This window comes from Toxotes jaculatrix, chromosome 15 (assembly GCF_017976425.1).
Source record: "Toxotes jaculatrix isolate fToxJac2 chromosome 15, fToxJac2.pri, whole genome shotgun sequence".
Classification (NCBI taxonomy): Eukaryota; Metazoa; Chordata; class Actinopteri; family Toxotidae; genus Toxotes; species Toxotes jaculatrix.
The window spans coordinates 14,158,478-14,174,592 of record NC_054408.1 but is presented as its reverse complement, the minus strand read 5'-3'; the positions used below and the strand labels follow the sequence as shown (position 1 = coordinate 14,174,592).

The following is a 16,115-nucleotide window of genomic DNA, read 5'->3' as shown; positions in this document are numbered from 1 at the left end:
ACCTGACTGCATACTGCTTTTTTTTTTTTTTTGTTTAAAAGAAAAAACCCAAACATTTTCTCTTAGTTTAATTCATTAATCCCAGTTAAATCGATCTCTTCTGTGAACACTGAAATTATCAGCTGCTTTGTGCTGTTTGGATGATCCTGTTCTTAGTCATGTACCCTACAGCTGCTGTTGTGAGTCAAGAGCCTTTATACCGTTAACTACCATCAGCAGTATTAAGAGAACTCAACCCCCTGTCTACAGGTGCTCCTATTCACTGGCTGAGGATTACATGATCTCAAAATACCACCTATAAAAAGGTGGAAATGTCAGATATATTTGTCGTGTTTATTTCACGATTAGTAGAATGGCATTTTGTGTTGTACCCATAATGTTGCAGAAAAGACCAGTAATAAAGGAGAAAAAAAGAGGTGTGCTGATTCAGTTTGAATGCCCTGGATCGTCACTCTCTCCTGTCTGCGGGATGCAAGGATTCACACTATGTGGGTCACCTGCAAAATAAAGGAGGATGGTTAGCTTGGCATATAATTATCAGTTCTTCTGAATGACAACAAATATAGATTCTGCAACCAACAACACAGGATTAGTTGTGTTGAATGGCTGAAATTCATGAGCCGGAGAACTTGCACAGGTGTGGCATTTTGTCTACTAGACCTGTTTGTATGTCAACAAAACAGGATCATGGGACATAATTGCACATTTGCATTGAATATGTCCACCACAGCCACAGTACAGCTGGTCAAGATTTACTTCACTCTAGACCGAGAGACTGTAGGAGCAGATTACATCTCCATTCCAGCTGCTGTTGGTGACATTATGAAGATTAAGTGACATCAATTCTCTGAATCAGGAGAGACACCTGATGGAAGCCATATGAACTGTATTAAGAGATGTATCTACTTGCTAGCTTCTCTCAGTTCCTAAGACATAATGCAATAATTGCTGTGTCCCCATTCAGGTGATCTGCATCTCCTCCCAAAATAAAATTTAGCATGACCAAAAAGTAGTGGTATTTTTTAGGTGTTCCCCAAGAGTAGATCAACATCACCAAACAGCTGACAAAATTTCAGTATCAGTGGCAACCTGAAATTCAATAAAATTTGTGACATTTAACTTCAACACACAGATGGAAAAATGGCAAACAATGTCAGATTAATGGTGAATATATCCATACACTTAACTTTTCTTATAATGTTTATGCCTGGTTTCCATTATTTGCAACTTGCTGATATTTTCTGATTGCTCTTAATAATGTATTATCTTTACAGAGAACTGATGACAAGTACCTTACATAACTGATGAGGATTGACATGTATAAACTGACTGGTGCACAATGGATTGTGGGATACATGGGGTGCAAAGGCACATATGGGCTATCTATATGCTATAGGAAATCCTGTTAACAGTCAATATTTATTAAATTCAAGACCAGAGCCATGTTGACAAAATTGATTCTCCTATTTTGAATCGCATCTCATTTTATTTGCTACAGATTGATTTGTACGTGCTTTTTGTAAGACCTCAAAATGTCATAAAAAACGTCATACTATAGTAAGGCATCAAAAAATGCCAAAGACAGTCAAATTTTTGTAAAACCTCAAAATGTCATAAAAAACGTCATAGTATAGTAAGGCGTCAAAATCGGACAAAAAAAGTAAAAAAAAATTTTGACCTCAAAATGTCATAAAAAACGTCATAGTATAGTAAGGCGTCAAAATCGACCAAAAAAAGTCCAAATTTTTTTTCACCTCAAAATGTCATAAAAAATGTCATAGTATAGTAAGGCGTCAAAATCGACCAAAAAAAGTAAACATTTTTTTTCACCTCAAAATGTCATAAAAAACGTCATAGTATAGTAAGGCGTCAAAATCGGCCAAAAAAAGTCAAAAAAAATTTTGACCTCAAAATGTCATAAAAAACGTCATAGTATAGTAAGGCGTCAAAAACGGACAAAAAAAGTCAAAAAAATTTTTGACCTCAAAATGTCATAAAAAACGTCATAGTATAGTAAGGCGTCAAAATCGGACAAAAAAAGTCAAAAATTTTTTTCACCTCAAAATGTCATAAAAAACGTCAGAGTATAGTAAGGCGTCAAAATCGGACAAAAAAAGTCAAAAAAATTTTTCACCTCAAAATGTCATAAAAAACGTCATAGTATAGTAAGGCGTCAAAATCGGCCAAAAAAAGTCAAAAAAAATTTTGACCTCAAAATGTCATAAAAAACGTCATAGTATAGTAAGGTGTCAAAATCGGCCAAAAAAAGTCAAAAAAAATTTTGACCTCAAAATGTCATAAAAAACGTCATAGTATAGTAAGGCGTCAAAAACGGACAAAAAAAGTCAAAAAAAATTTTGACCTCAAAATGTCATAAAAAACGTCATAGTATAGTAAGGCGTCAAAATCGGACAAAAAAAGTCAAAAATTTTTTTCACCTCAAAATGTCATAAAAAACGTCATAGTATAGTAAGGCGTCAAAATCGACCAAAAAACGTCAAAAATTTTTTTCACCTCAAAATGTCATAAAAAACGTCATAGTATAGTAAGGCGTCAAAATCGGACAAAAAAAGTCAAAATTTTTTTTCACCTCAAAATGTCATAAAAAATGTCAGAGTATAGTAAGGCGTCAAAATCGGACAAAAAAAGTCAAAAAATTTTTTCACCTCAAAATGTCATAAAAAACGTCATAGTATAGTAAGGCGTCAAAATCGGACAAAAAAAGTCAAAAAAAATTTTGACCTCAAAATGTCATAAAAAACGTCATACTATAGTAAGGCGTCAAAATCGGCCAAAAAAAGTCAAAAAAAATTTTGACCTCAAAATGTCATAAAAAACGTCATAGTATAGTAAGGCGTCAAAATCGGACAAAAAAAGTCAAAAAAAATTTTGACCTCAAAATGTCATAAAAAACGTCATAGTATAGTAAGGCGTCAAAAACGGACAAAAAAAGTCCAAATCTTTTTTCACCTCAAAATGTCATAAAAAACGTCATAGGCGTCAAAATCGGACAAAAAATGTCAAAAATTTTTTTCACCTCAAAATGTCATAAAAACCGTCATAGTATAGTAAGGCGTCAAAATCGACCAAAAAAAGTCCAAATTTTTTTTCACCTCAAAATGTCATAAAAAATGTCATAGTATAGTAAGGCGTCAAAATCGGCCAAAAAAAGTCAAAAATTTTTTTCACCTCAAAATGTCATAAAAAATGTCATAGTATAGTAAGGCGTCAAAATCGGCCAAAAAAAGTCAAAAAAAATTTTGACCTCAAAATGTCATAAAAAACGTCATAGTATAGTAAGGCGTCAAAATCGGACAAAAAAAGTCAAAAAATTTTTTCACCTCAAAATGTCATAAAAAACGTCATAGTATAGTAAGGCGTCAAAATCGGCCAAAAAAAGTCAAAAAAAATTTTGACCTCAAAATGTCATAAAAAACGTCATATTATAGTAAGGCGTCAAAATCGGCCAAAAAAAGTCAAAAAAAATTTTGACCTCAAAATGTCATAAAAAACGTCATATTATAGTAAGGCGTCAAAATCGGCCAAAAAAAGTCAAAAAAAATTTTGACCTCAAAATGTCATAAAAAACGTCATAGTATAGTAAGGCGTCAAAAACAGACAAAAAAAGTCAAAATTTTTTTTCACCTCAAAATGTCATAAAAAACGTCATAGGCGTCAAAATCGGACAAAAAAAGTCAAAAAATTTTTTCACCTCAAAATGTCATAAAAAACGTCATAGTATAGTAAGGCGTCAAAATCGGACAAAAAAAGTCAAAAATTTTTTTCACCTCAAAATGTCATAAAAAACGTCATAGTATAGTAAGGCGTCAAAATCGGCCAAAAAAAATCAAAAATTTTTTTCACCTCAAAATGTCATAAAAAACGTCATAGTATAGTAAGGCGTCAAAATCGGACAAAAAAAGTCAAAAAAAATTTTGACCTCAAAATGTCATAAAAAACGTCATAGGCGTCAAAATCGGACAAAAAAAGTCAAAAAATTTTTTCACATCAAAATGTCATAATAAACATCATAGTATAGTAAGGCGTCAAAATCGGCCAAAAAAAGTCAAAAAAATTTTTCACCTCAAAATGTCATAAAAAACGTCATAGTATAGTAAGGCGTCAAAATCGACCAAAAAAAGTCAAAAAATGTTTTCACCTCAAAATGTCATAAAAAACGTCATAGTATAGTAAGGCGTCAAAATCGACCAAAAAAAGTCAAAAATTTTTTTCACCTCAAAATGTCATAAAAAACGTCATAGTATAGTAAGGCGTCAAAATCGGCCAAAAAAAGTCAAAATTTTTTTGACCTCAAAATGTCACAAAAAACGTCATAGTATAGTAAGGCGTCAAAATCGGCCAAAAAAAGTCAAAAAAAATTTTGACCTCAAAATGTCATAAAAAACGTCATAGTATAGTAAGGCGTCAAAAACGGACAAAAAAAGTCAAAATTTTTTTCACCTCAAAATGTCATAAAAAACGTCATAGGCGTCAAAATCGGACAAAAAAAGTCAAAATTTTTTTTCACCTCAAAATGTCATAAAAAACGTCATAGTATAGTAAGGCGTCAAAATCGAGCAAAAAAAGTCAAAAAAAATTTTGACCTCAAAATGTCATAAAAAACGTCATAGTATAGTAAGGCGTCAAAATCGGCCAAAAAAAGTCAAAAAAAAATTTTGACCTCAAAATGTCATAAAAAACGTCATAGTATAGTAAGGCGTCAAAATCGGCCAAAAAAAGTCAAAAAAAATTTTGACCTCAAAATGTCATAAAAAACGTCATAGTATAGTAAGGCGTCAAAATCGGACAAAAAAAGTCAAAAAAAATTTTGACCTCAAAATGTCATAAAAAACGTCATAGTATAGTAAGGCGTCAAAAACGGACAAAAAAAGTCAAAAAAATTTTTCACCTCAAAATGTCATAAAAAACGTCATAGGCGTCAAAATCGGACAAAAAAAGTCAAAAATTTTTTTCACCTCAAAATGTCATAAAAAACGTCATAGTATAGTAAGGCGTCAAAATCGACCAAAAAAAGTCAAAATTTTTTTTCACCTCAAAATGTCATAAAAAACGTCATAGTATAGTAAGGCTTCAAAATCAGACAAAAAATGTCAAAAAAAATTTTGACCTCAAAATGTCATAAAAAACGTCATAGTATAGTAAGGCGTCAAAAACGGACAAAAAAAGTCAAAAAAATTTTTCACCTCAAAATGTCATAAAAAATGTCATAGTATAGTAAGGCGTCAAAATCGGACAAAAAAAGTCAAAATTTTTTTTCACCTCAAAATGTCATAAAAAACGTCATAGTATAGTAAGGTGTCAAAATCGGCCAAAAAAAGTCAAAGAAAATTTTGACCTCAAAATGTCATAAAAAACGTCATAGTATAGTAAGGCGTCAAAAACGGACAAAAAAAGTCAAAAAAATTTTTCACCTCAAAATGTCATAAAAAACGTCATAGGCGTCAAAATCGGACAAAAAAAGTCAAAAATTTTTTTCACCTCAAAATGTCATAAAAAACGTCATAGTATAGTAAGGCGTCAAAATCGGAAAAAAAAAGTCAAAAAAAAATTTGACCTCAAAATGTCATAAAAAACGTCATAGTATAGTAAGGCGTCAAAATCGGACAAAAAAAGTCAAAATTTTTTTTCACCTCAAAATGTCATAAAAAACGTCATAGTATAGTAAGGTGTCAAAATCGGCCAAAAAAAGTCAAAAAAAATTTTGACCTCAAAATGTCATAAAAAACGTCATAGTATAGTAAGGCGTCAAAAACGGACAAAAAAAGTCAAAAAAAATTTTGACCCCAAAATGTCATAAAAAACGTCATAGTATAGTAAGGCGTCAAAAACGGACAAAAAAAGTCAAAATTTTTTTTCACCTCAAAATGTCACAAAAAACGTCATAGTATAGTAAGGCGTCAAAATCGGACAAAAAAAGTCAAAAAAAAATTTGACCTCAAAATGTCATAAAAAACGTCATAGTATAGTAAGGCGTCAAAATCGGCCAAAAAAAGTCATAATTTTTTTTTACCTCAAAATTTCACAGAAAACGTCATAGTATAGTAAGGCGTCAAAATCGGCCAAAAAAAGTCAAAAAAAATTTTGACCTCAAAATGTCATAAAAAACGTCATAGTATAGTAAGGCGTCAAAATCGGCCAAAAAAAGTCAAAAAAAATTTTGACCTCAAAATGTCATAAAAAACGTCATAGTATAGTAAGGCGTCAAAAACGGACAAAAAAAGTCAAAAATTTTTTTCACCTCAAAATGTCATAAAAAACGTCATAGTATAGTAAGGCGTCAAAATCGGACAAAAAAAGTAAAAAAAAAATTTGACCTCAAAATGTCATAAAAAACATCATAGTATAGTAAGGCGTCAAAATCGGACAAAAAAAGTCAAAAAATTTTTTCACCTCAAAATGTCATAAAAAACGTCAGAGTATAGTAAGGCGTCAAAAACGGACAAAAAAAGTCAAAAATTTTTTTCACCTCAAAATGTCATAAAAAACGTCATAGTATAGTAAGGCGTCAAAATCGGACAAAAAAAGTCAAAAAAAAATTTGACCTCAAAATGTCATAAAAAACATCATAGTATAGTAAGGCGTCAAAATCGGCCAAAAAAAGTCAAAAAAAATTTTGACCTCAAAATGTCATAAAAAACGTCATAGTATAGTAAGGCGTCAAAATCGACCAAAAAAAGTCAAAATTTTTTTTTACCTCAAAATGTCATAAAAAACGTCATGGTATAGTAAGGCGTCAAAATCGGCCAAAAAAAGTCCAAAAAAATTTTGACCTCAAAATGTCATAAAAAACGTCATAGTATAGTAGGGCCTCAAAATCGGCCAAAAAAAGTCAAAAAAAATTTTGACCTCAAAATGTCATAAAAAACGTCATAGTATAGTAAGGCGTCAAAAACGGACAAAAAAAGTCAAAAATTTTTTTCACCTCAAAATGTCATACAAAACGTCATAGGCGTCAAAATCGGACAAAAAAAGTCAAAAATTTTTTTCACCTCAAAATGTCATAAAAAACGTCATAGTATAGTAAGGCGTCAAAATCGACCAAAAAAAGTCAAAATTTTTTTCACCTCAAAATGTCATAAAAAACGTCATAGTATAGTAAGGCTTCAAAATCAGACAAAAAATGTCAAAAAAAATTTTGACCTCAAAATGTCATAAAAAACGTCATAGTATAGTAAGGCGTCAAAATCGACCAAAAAAAGTCCAAATTTTTTTTGACCTCAAAATGTCACAGAAAACGTCATAGTATAGTAAGGCGTCAAAATCGGCCAAAAAAAGTAAAAAAAAATTTTGACCTCAAAATATCATAAAAAACGTCATAGTATAGTAAGGCGTCAAAATCGGACAAAAAAAGTCAAAAAAAAATTTTGACCTCAAAATGTCATAAAAAACGTCATAGTATGGTAAGGCGTCAAAAACGGACAAAAAAAGTCAAAAATTTTTTTCACCTCAAAATGTCATAAAAAACGTCATAGTATAGTAAGGCGTCAAAATCGGACAAAAAAAGTAAAAAAAAAATTTGACCTCAAAATGTCATAAAAAACGTCATAGTATAGTAAGGCGTCAAAATCGGACAAAAAAAGTCAAAAAATTTTTTCACCTCAAAATGTCATAAAAAACATCATAGTATAGTAAGGTGTCAAAATCGGCCAAAAAAAGTCAAAGAAAATTTTGACCTCAAAATGTCATAAAAAACGTCATAGTATAGTAAGGCGTCAAAATCGGACAAAAAAAGTCAAAAAATTTTTTCACCTCAAAATGTCATAAAAAACGTCAGAGTATAGTAAGGCGTCAAAAACGGACAAAAAAAGTCAAAAAATTTTTTCACCTCAAAATGTCATAAAAAACGTCATAGTATAGTAAGGCGTCAAAATCGGACAAAAAAAGTCAAAAAAAAATTTGACCTCAAAATGTCATAAAAAACATCATAGTATAGTAAGGCGTCAAAATCGGACAAAAAAAGTCAAAAAAAATTTTGACCTCAAAATGTCATAAAAAACGTCATAGTATAGTAAGGCGTCAAAATCGACCAAAAAAAGTCAAAATTTTTTTTCACCTCAAAATGTCATAAAAAACGTCATAGTATAGTAAGGCGTCAAAATCGGCCAAAAAAAGTCAAAATTTTTTTTCACCTCAAAATGTCATAAAAAACGTCATAGTATAGTAAGGCGTCAAAATCGGCCAAAAAAAGTCAAAATTTTTTTTCACCTCAAAATGTCATAAAAAACGTCATAGTATAGTAAGGCTTCAAAATCAGACAAAAAATGTCAAAAAAAATTTTGACCTCAAAATGTCATAAAAAACGTCATAGTATAGTAAGGCGTCAAAATCGGACAAAAAAAGTCAAAGAAAATTTTGACCTCAAAATGTCATAAAAAACGTCATAGTATAGTAAGGCGTCAAAATCGGCCAAAAAAAGTCAAAAAAAAATTTGACCTCAAAATGTCATAAAAAACGTCATAGTATAGTAAGGCGTCAAAAACGGACAAAAAAAGTCAAAATTTTTTTCACCTCAAAATGTCATAAAAAACGTCATAGGCGTCAAAATCGGACAAAAAAAGTCAAAATTTTTTTTCACCTCAAAATGTCATAAAAAACGTCATAGTATAGTAAGGCGTCAAAATCGAGCAAAAAAAGTCAAAAAAAATTTTGACCTCAAAATGTCATAAAAAACGTCATAGTATAGTAAGGCGTCAAAATCGGCCAAAAAAAGTCAAAAAAAAATTTTGACCTCAAAATGTCATAAAAAACGTCATAGTATAGTAAGGCGTCAAAATCGGCCAAAAAAAGTCAAAAAAAATTTTGACCTCAAAATGTCATAAAAAACGTCATAGTATAGTAAGGCGTCAAAATCGGACAAAAAAAGTCCAAAAAAATTTTGACCTCAAAATGTCATAAAAAACGTCATAGTATAGTAAGGCGTCAAAAACGGACAAAAAAAGTCAAAAAAATTTTTCACCTCAAAATGTCATAAAAAACGTCATAGGCGTCAAAATCGGACAAAAAAAGTCAAAAATTTTTTTCACCTCAAAATGTCATAAAAAACGTCATAGTATAGTAAGGCGTCAAAATCGACCAAAAAAAGTCAAAATTTTTTTTCACCTCAAAATGTCATAAAAAACGTCATAGTATAGTAAGGCTTCAAAATCAGACAAAAAATGTCAAAAAAAATTTTGACCTCAAAATGTCATAAAAAACGTCATAGTATAGTAAGGCGTCAAAAACGGACAAAAAACGTCAAAAAAATTTTTCACCTCAAAATGTCATAAAAAATGTCATAGTATAGTAAGGCGTCAAAATCGGACAAAAAAAGTCAAAATTTTTTTTCACCTCAAAATGTCATAAAAAACGTCATAGTATAGTAAGGTGTCAAAATCGGCCAAAAAAAGTCAAAGAAAATTTTGACCTCAAAATGTCATAAAAAACGTCATAGTATAGTAAGGCGTCAAAAACGGACAAAAAAAGTCAAAAAAATTTTTCACCTCAAAATGTCATAAAAAACGTCATAGGCGTCAAAATCGGACAAAAAAAGTCAAAAATTTTTTTCACCTCAAAATGTCATAAAAAACGTCATAGTATAGTAAGGCGTCAAAATCGGAAAAAAAAAGTCAAAAAAAAATTTGACCTCAAAATGTCATAAAAAACGTCATAGTATAGTAAGGCGTCAAAATCGGACAAAAAAAGTCAAAATTTTTTTTCACCTCAAAATGTCATAAAAAACGTCATAGTATAGTAAGGTGTCAAAATCGGCCAAAAAAAGTCAAAAAAAATTTTGACCTCAAAATGTCATAAAAAACGTCATAGTATAGTAAGGCGTCAAAAACGGACAAAAAAAGTCAAAAAAAATTTTGACCCCAAAATGTCATAAAAAACGTCATAGTATAGTAAGGCGTCAAAAACGGACAAAAAAAGTCAAAATTTTTTTTCACCTCAAAATGTCACAAAAAACGTCATAGTATAGTAAGGCGTCAAAATCGGACAAAAAAAGTCAAAAAAAAATTTGACCTCAAAATGTCATAAAAAACGTCATAGTATAGTAAGGCGTCAAAATCGGCCAAAAAAAGTCATAATTTTTTTTTACCTCAAAATTTCACAGAAAACGTCATAGTATAGTAAGGCGTCAAAATCGGCCAAAAAAAGTCAAAAAAAATTTTGACCTCAAAATGTCATAAAAAACGTCATAGTATAGTAAGGCGTCAAAAACGGACAAAAAAAGTCAAAAATTTTTTTCACCTCAAAATGTCATAAAAAACGTCATAGTATAGTAAGGCGTCAAAATCGGACAAAAAAAGTAAAAAAAAAATTTGACCTCAAAATGTCATAAAAAACATCATAGTATAGTAAGGCGTCAAAATCGGACAAAAAAAGTCAAAAAATTTTTTCACCTCAAAATGTCATAAAAAACGTCAGAGTATAGTAAGGCGTCAAAAACGGACAAAAAAAGTCAAAAATTTTTTTCACCTCAAAATGTCATAAAAAACGTCATAGTATAGTAAGGCGTCAAAATCGGACAAAAAAAGTCAAAAAAAAATTTGACCTCAAAATGTCATAAAAAATATCATAGTATAGTAAGGCGTCAAAATCGGCCAAAAAAAGTCAAAAAAAATTTTGACCTCAAAATGTCACAGAAAACGTCATAGTATAGTAAGGCGTCAAAATCGGCCAAAAAAAGTCATAATTTTTTTTGACCTCAAAATGTCACAGAAAACGTCATAGTATAGTAAGGCGTCAAAATCGGCCAAAAAAAGTCAAAAAAAATTTTGACCTCAAAATGTCATAAAAAACGTCATAGTATAGTAAGGCGTCAAAAACGGACAAAAAAAGTCAAAATTTTTTTTCACCTCAAAATGTCATAAAAAACGTCATAGTATAGTAAGGCGTCAAAATCGGACAAAAAAAGTCAAAAAAATTTTTCACCTCAAAATGTCATAAAAAACGTCATAGTATAGTAAGGTGTCAAAATCGGCCAAAAAAAGTAAAAAAAAAATTTGACCTCAAAATGTCATAAAAAACGTCATAGTATAGTAAGGCGTCAAAAACGGACAAAAAAAGTCAAAATTTTTTTCACCTCAAAATGTCATAAAAAACGTCATAGGCGTCAAAATCGGACAAAAAAAGTCAAATTTTTTTTTCACCTCAAAATGTCATAAAAAACGTCATAGTATAGTAAGGCGTCAAAATCGGCCAAAAAAAGTCAAAATTTTTTTTCACCTCAAAATGTCATAAAAAACGTCATAGGCTTCAAAATCGGACAAAAAAAGTCAAAATTTTTTTTCACCTCAAAATGTCATAAAAAACGTCATAGTATAGTAAGGCGTCAAAATCGAGCAAAAAAAGTCAAAAAAAATTTTGACCTCAAAATGTCATAAAAAACGTCATAGTATAGTAAGGCGTCAAAAACGGACAAAAAAAGTCAAAAAATTTTTTCACCTCAAAATGTCATAAAAAACGTCATAGTATAGTAAGGCGTCAAAATCGGCCAAAAAAAGTCAAAATTTTTTTTGACCTCAAAATGTCACAGAAAACGTCATAGTATAGTAAGGCGTCAAAATCGGCCAAAAAAAGTCATAATTTTTTTTGACCTCAAAATGTCACAGAAAACGTCATAGTATAGTAAGGCGTCAAAATCGGCCAAAAAAAGTCAAAAAAAATTTTGACCTCAAAATGTCATAAAAAACGTCATAGTATAGTAAGGCGTCAAAAACGGACAAAAAAAGTCAAAATTTTTTTTCACCTCAAAATGTCATAAAAAACGTCATAGTATAGTAAGGCGTCAAAAACGGACAAAAAAAGTCAAAAAAATTTTTCACCTCAAAATGTCATAAAAAACGTCATAGGCGTCAAAATCGGACAAAAAAAGTCAAAAATTTTTTTCACCTCAAAATGTCATAAAAAACGTCATAGTATAGTAAGGCGTCAAAATCGACCAAAAAAAGTCAAAATTTTTTTTCACCTCAAAATGTCATAAAAAACGTCATAGTATAGTAAGGCTTCAAAATCAGACAAAAAATGTCAAAAAAAATTTTGACCTCAAAATGTCATAAAAAACGTCATAGTATAGTAAGGCGTCAAAAACGGACAAAAAAAGTCAAAAAAAATTTTCACCTCAAAATGTCATAAAAAATGTCATAGTATAGTAAGGCGTCAAAATCGGACAAAAAAAGTCAAAATTTTTTTTCACCTCAAAATGTCATAAAAAACGTCATAGTATAGTAAGGTGTCAAAATCGGCCAAAAAAAGTCAAAGAAAATTTTGACCTCAAAATGTCATAAAAAACGTCATAGTATAGTAAGGCGTCAAAATCGGACAAAAAAAGTCAAAAAAATTTTTCACCTCAAAATGTCATAAAAAACGTCAGAGTATAGTAAGGCGTCAAAAACGGACAAAAAAAGTCAAAAATTTTTTTCACCTCAAAATGTCATAAAAAACGTCATAGTATAGTAAGGCGTCAAAATCGGCCAAAAAAAGTCAAAAAAAATTTTGACCTCAAAATGTCATAAAAAACGTCATAGTATAGTAAGGCGTCAAAATCGGACAAAAAAAGTCAAAATTTTTTTTCACCTCAAAATGTCATAAAAAACGTCATAGTATAGTAAGGCGTCAAAATCGGACAAAAAAAGTCAAAAAAAATTTTGACCTCAAAATGTCATAAAAAACGTCATAGTATAGTAAGGCGTCAAAATCGGCCAAAAAAAGTCAAATTTTTTTTTCACCTCAAAATGTCATAAAAAACGTCATAGTATAGTAAGGCGTCAAAATCGGCCAAAAAAAGTCAAAATTTTTTTTCACCTCAAAATGTCATAAAAAACGTCATAGGCTTCAAAATCGGACAAAAAAAGTCAAAATTTTTTTTCACCTCAAAATGTCATAAAAAACGTCATAGTATAGTAAGGCGTCAAAATCGAGCAAAAAAAGTCAAAAAAAATTTTGACCTCAAAATGTCATAAAAAACGTCATAGTATAGTAAGGCGTCAAAAACGGACAAAAAAAGTCAAAAAATTTTTTCACCTCAAAATGTCATAAAAAACGTCATAGTATAGTAAGGCGTCAAAATCGGCCAAAAAAAGTCAAAAAAAATTTTGACCTCAAAATGTCATAAAAAACGTCATAGTATAGTAAGGCGTCAAAAACGGACAAAAAAAGTCAAAATTTTTTTTCACCTCAAAATGTCATAAAAAACGTCATAGTATAGTAAGGCGTCAAAATCGGACAAAAAAAGTCAAAAAATTTTTTCACCTCAAAATGTCATAAAAAACGTCATAGTATAGTAAGGTGTCAAAATCGGCCAAAAAAAGTCAAAGAAAATTTTGACCTCAAAATGTCATAAAAAACGTCATAGTATAGTAAGGCGTCAAAATCGGACAAAAAAAGTCAAAAAATTTTTTCACCTCAAAATGTCATAAAAAACGTCATAGTATAGTAAGGTGTCAAAATCGGCCAAAAAAAGTCAAAGAAAATTTTGACCTCAAAATGTCATAAAAAACGTCATAGTATAGTAAGGCGTCAAAATCGGACAAAAAAAGTCAAAAAAATTTTTCACCTCAAAATGTCATAAAAAACGTCAGAGTATAGTAAGGCGTCAAAAACGGACAAAAAAAGTCAAAAATTTTTTTCACCTCAAAATGTCATAAAAAACGTCATAGTATAGTAAGGCGTCAAAATCGGCCAAAAAAAGTCAAAAAAAATTTTGACCTCAAAATGTCATAAAAAACGTCATAGTATAGTAAGGCGTCAAAAACGGACAAAAAAAGTCAAAAATTTTTTTCACCTCAAAATGTCATAAAAAACGTCATAGTATAGTAAGGCGTCAAAATCGACCAAAAAAAGTCCAAATTTTTTTTCACCTCAAAATGTCATAAAAAATGTCATAGTATAGTAAGGCGTCAAAATCGGCCAAAAAAAGTCAAAAATTTTTTTCACCTCAAAATGTCATAAAAAATGTCATAGTATAGTAAGGCGTCAAAATCGGCCAAAAAAAGTCAAAAAAATTTTTCACCGCAAAATGTCATAAAAAACGTCATAGTATAGTAGTGCGTCAAAATCGGACAAAAAAAGTCAAAAAAAATTTTGACCTCAAAATGTCATAAAAAACGTCATAGTATAGTAAGGCGTCAAAATCGGACAAAAAAAGTCAAAAAATTTTTTCACCTCAAAATGTCATAAAAAACGTCATAGTATAGTAAGGTGTCAAAATCGGCCAAAAAAAGTCAAAGAAAATTTTGACCTCAAAATGTCATAAAAAACGTCATAGTATAGTAAGGCGTCAAAATCGGACAAAAAAAGTCAAAAAATTTTTTCACCTCAAAATGTCATAAAAAACGTCATAGTATAGTAAGGTGTCAAAATCGGACAAAAAAAGTCAAAGAAAATTTTGACCTCAAAATGTCATAAAAAACGTCATAGTATAGTAAGGCGTCAAAATCGGACAAAAAAAGTAAAAAAAAATTTTGACCTCAAAATGTCATAAAAAACGTCATAGTATAGTAAGGCGTCAAAATCGGCCAAAAAAAGTCATCATTTTTTTTGACCTCAAAATGTCACAGAAAACGTCATAGTATAGTAAGGCGTCAAAATCGGCCAAAAAAAGTCAAAAAAATTTTTGACCTCAAAATGTCATAAAAAACGTCATAGTATAGTAAGGCGTCAAAATCGGACAAAAAAAGTCAAAAAAATTTTTCACCTCAAAATGTCATAAAAAACGTCATAGTATAGTAAGGCGTCAAAATCGGCCAAAAAAAGTCATAATTTTTTTGACCTCAAAATGTCACAGAAAACGTCATAGTATAGTAAGGCGTCAAAATCGGCCAAAAAAAGTCAAAAAAAATTTTGACCTCAAAATGTCATAAAAAATGTCATAGTATAGTAAGGCGTCAAAATCGGACAAAAAAAGTCAAAATTTTTTTTCACCTCAAAATGTCATAAAAAACGTCATAGTATAGTAAGGTGTCAAAATCGGCCAAAAAAAGTCAAAGAAAATTTTGACCTCAAAATGTCATAAAAAACGTCATAGTATAGTAAGGCGTCAAAATCGGCCAAAAAAAGTCAAAAAATTTTTTCACCTCAAAATGTCATAAAAAACGTCATAGGCGTCAAAATCGGACAAAAAAAGTCAAAAAATTTTTTCACCTCAAAATGTCATAAAAAACGTCATAGTATAGTAAGGCGTCAAAATCGGACAAAAAAAGTCAAAAAAAATTTTGACCTCAAAATGTCATAAAAAACGTCATAGTATAGTAAGGCGTCAAAATCGGACAAAAAAAGTCATAATTTTTTTTTACCTCAAAATTTCACAGAAAACGTCATAGTATAGTAAGGCGTCAAAATCGGCCAAAAAAAGTCATAATTTTTTTGACCTCAAAATGTCACAGAAAACGTCATAGTATAGTAAGGCGTCAAAATCGGCCAAAAAAAGTCAAAAAAAATTTTGACCTCAAAATGTCATAAAAAACGTCATAGTATAGTAAGGCGTCAAAATCGGCCAAAAAAAGTCAAAATTTTTTTTCACCTCAAAATGTCATAAAAAACGTCATAGGCGTCAAAATTGGACAAAAAAAGTCAAAATTTTTTTTCACCTCAAAATGTCATAAAAAACGTCATAGTATAGTAAGGCGTCAAAATCGAGCAAAAAAAGTCAAAAAAATTTTTGACCTCAAAATGTCATAAAAAACGTCATAGTATAGTAAGGCGTCAAAATCGGACAAAAAAAGTCAAAAAATTTTTTCACCTCAAAATGTCATAAAAAACGTCATAGTATAGTAAGGCGTCAAAATCGAGCAAAAAAAGTCAAAAAAAATTTTGACCTCAAAATGTCATAAAAAACGTCATAGTATAGTAAGGCGTCAAAATCGGCCAAAAAAAGTCATAATTTTTTTGACCTCAAAATGTCACAGAAAACGTCATAGTATAGTAAGGCGTCAAAATCGGCCAAAAAAAGTCAAAAAAAATTTTGACCTCAAAATGTCATAAAAAACGTCATAGTATAGTAAGGCGTCAAAATCGGCCAAAAAAAGTCAAAATTTTTTTTCACCTCAAAATGTCATAAAAAACGTCATAGGCGTCAAAATTGGACAAAAAAAGTCAAAATTTTTTTTCACCTC

The 16,115-nt window shown here is 30.2% G+C and overlaps 1 protein-coding gene across 1 annotated transcript in view; it reads right to left on the bottom strand.

The window, feature by feature from the left end:
• Positions 1–206: 206 nt before the first annotated feature.
• The window catches only part of nme9 (NME/NM23 family member 9), a 29,097-nt gene continuing 13,188 nt past the window's right edge, over positions 207–16,115 (bottom strand). The window contains exon 16 of the mRNA XM_041058007.1: positions 207–497. Coding sequence (XP_040913941.1) covers positions 427–497 — 71 coding nt within the window. The 3' untranslated portion in view covers positions 207–426. The remainder of the gene's footprint in view (positions 498–16,115) is intronic.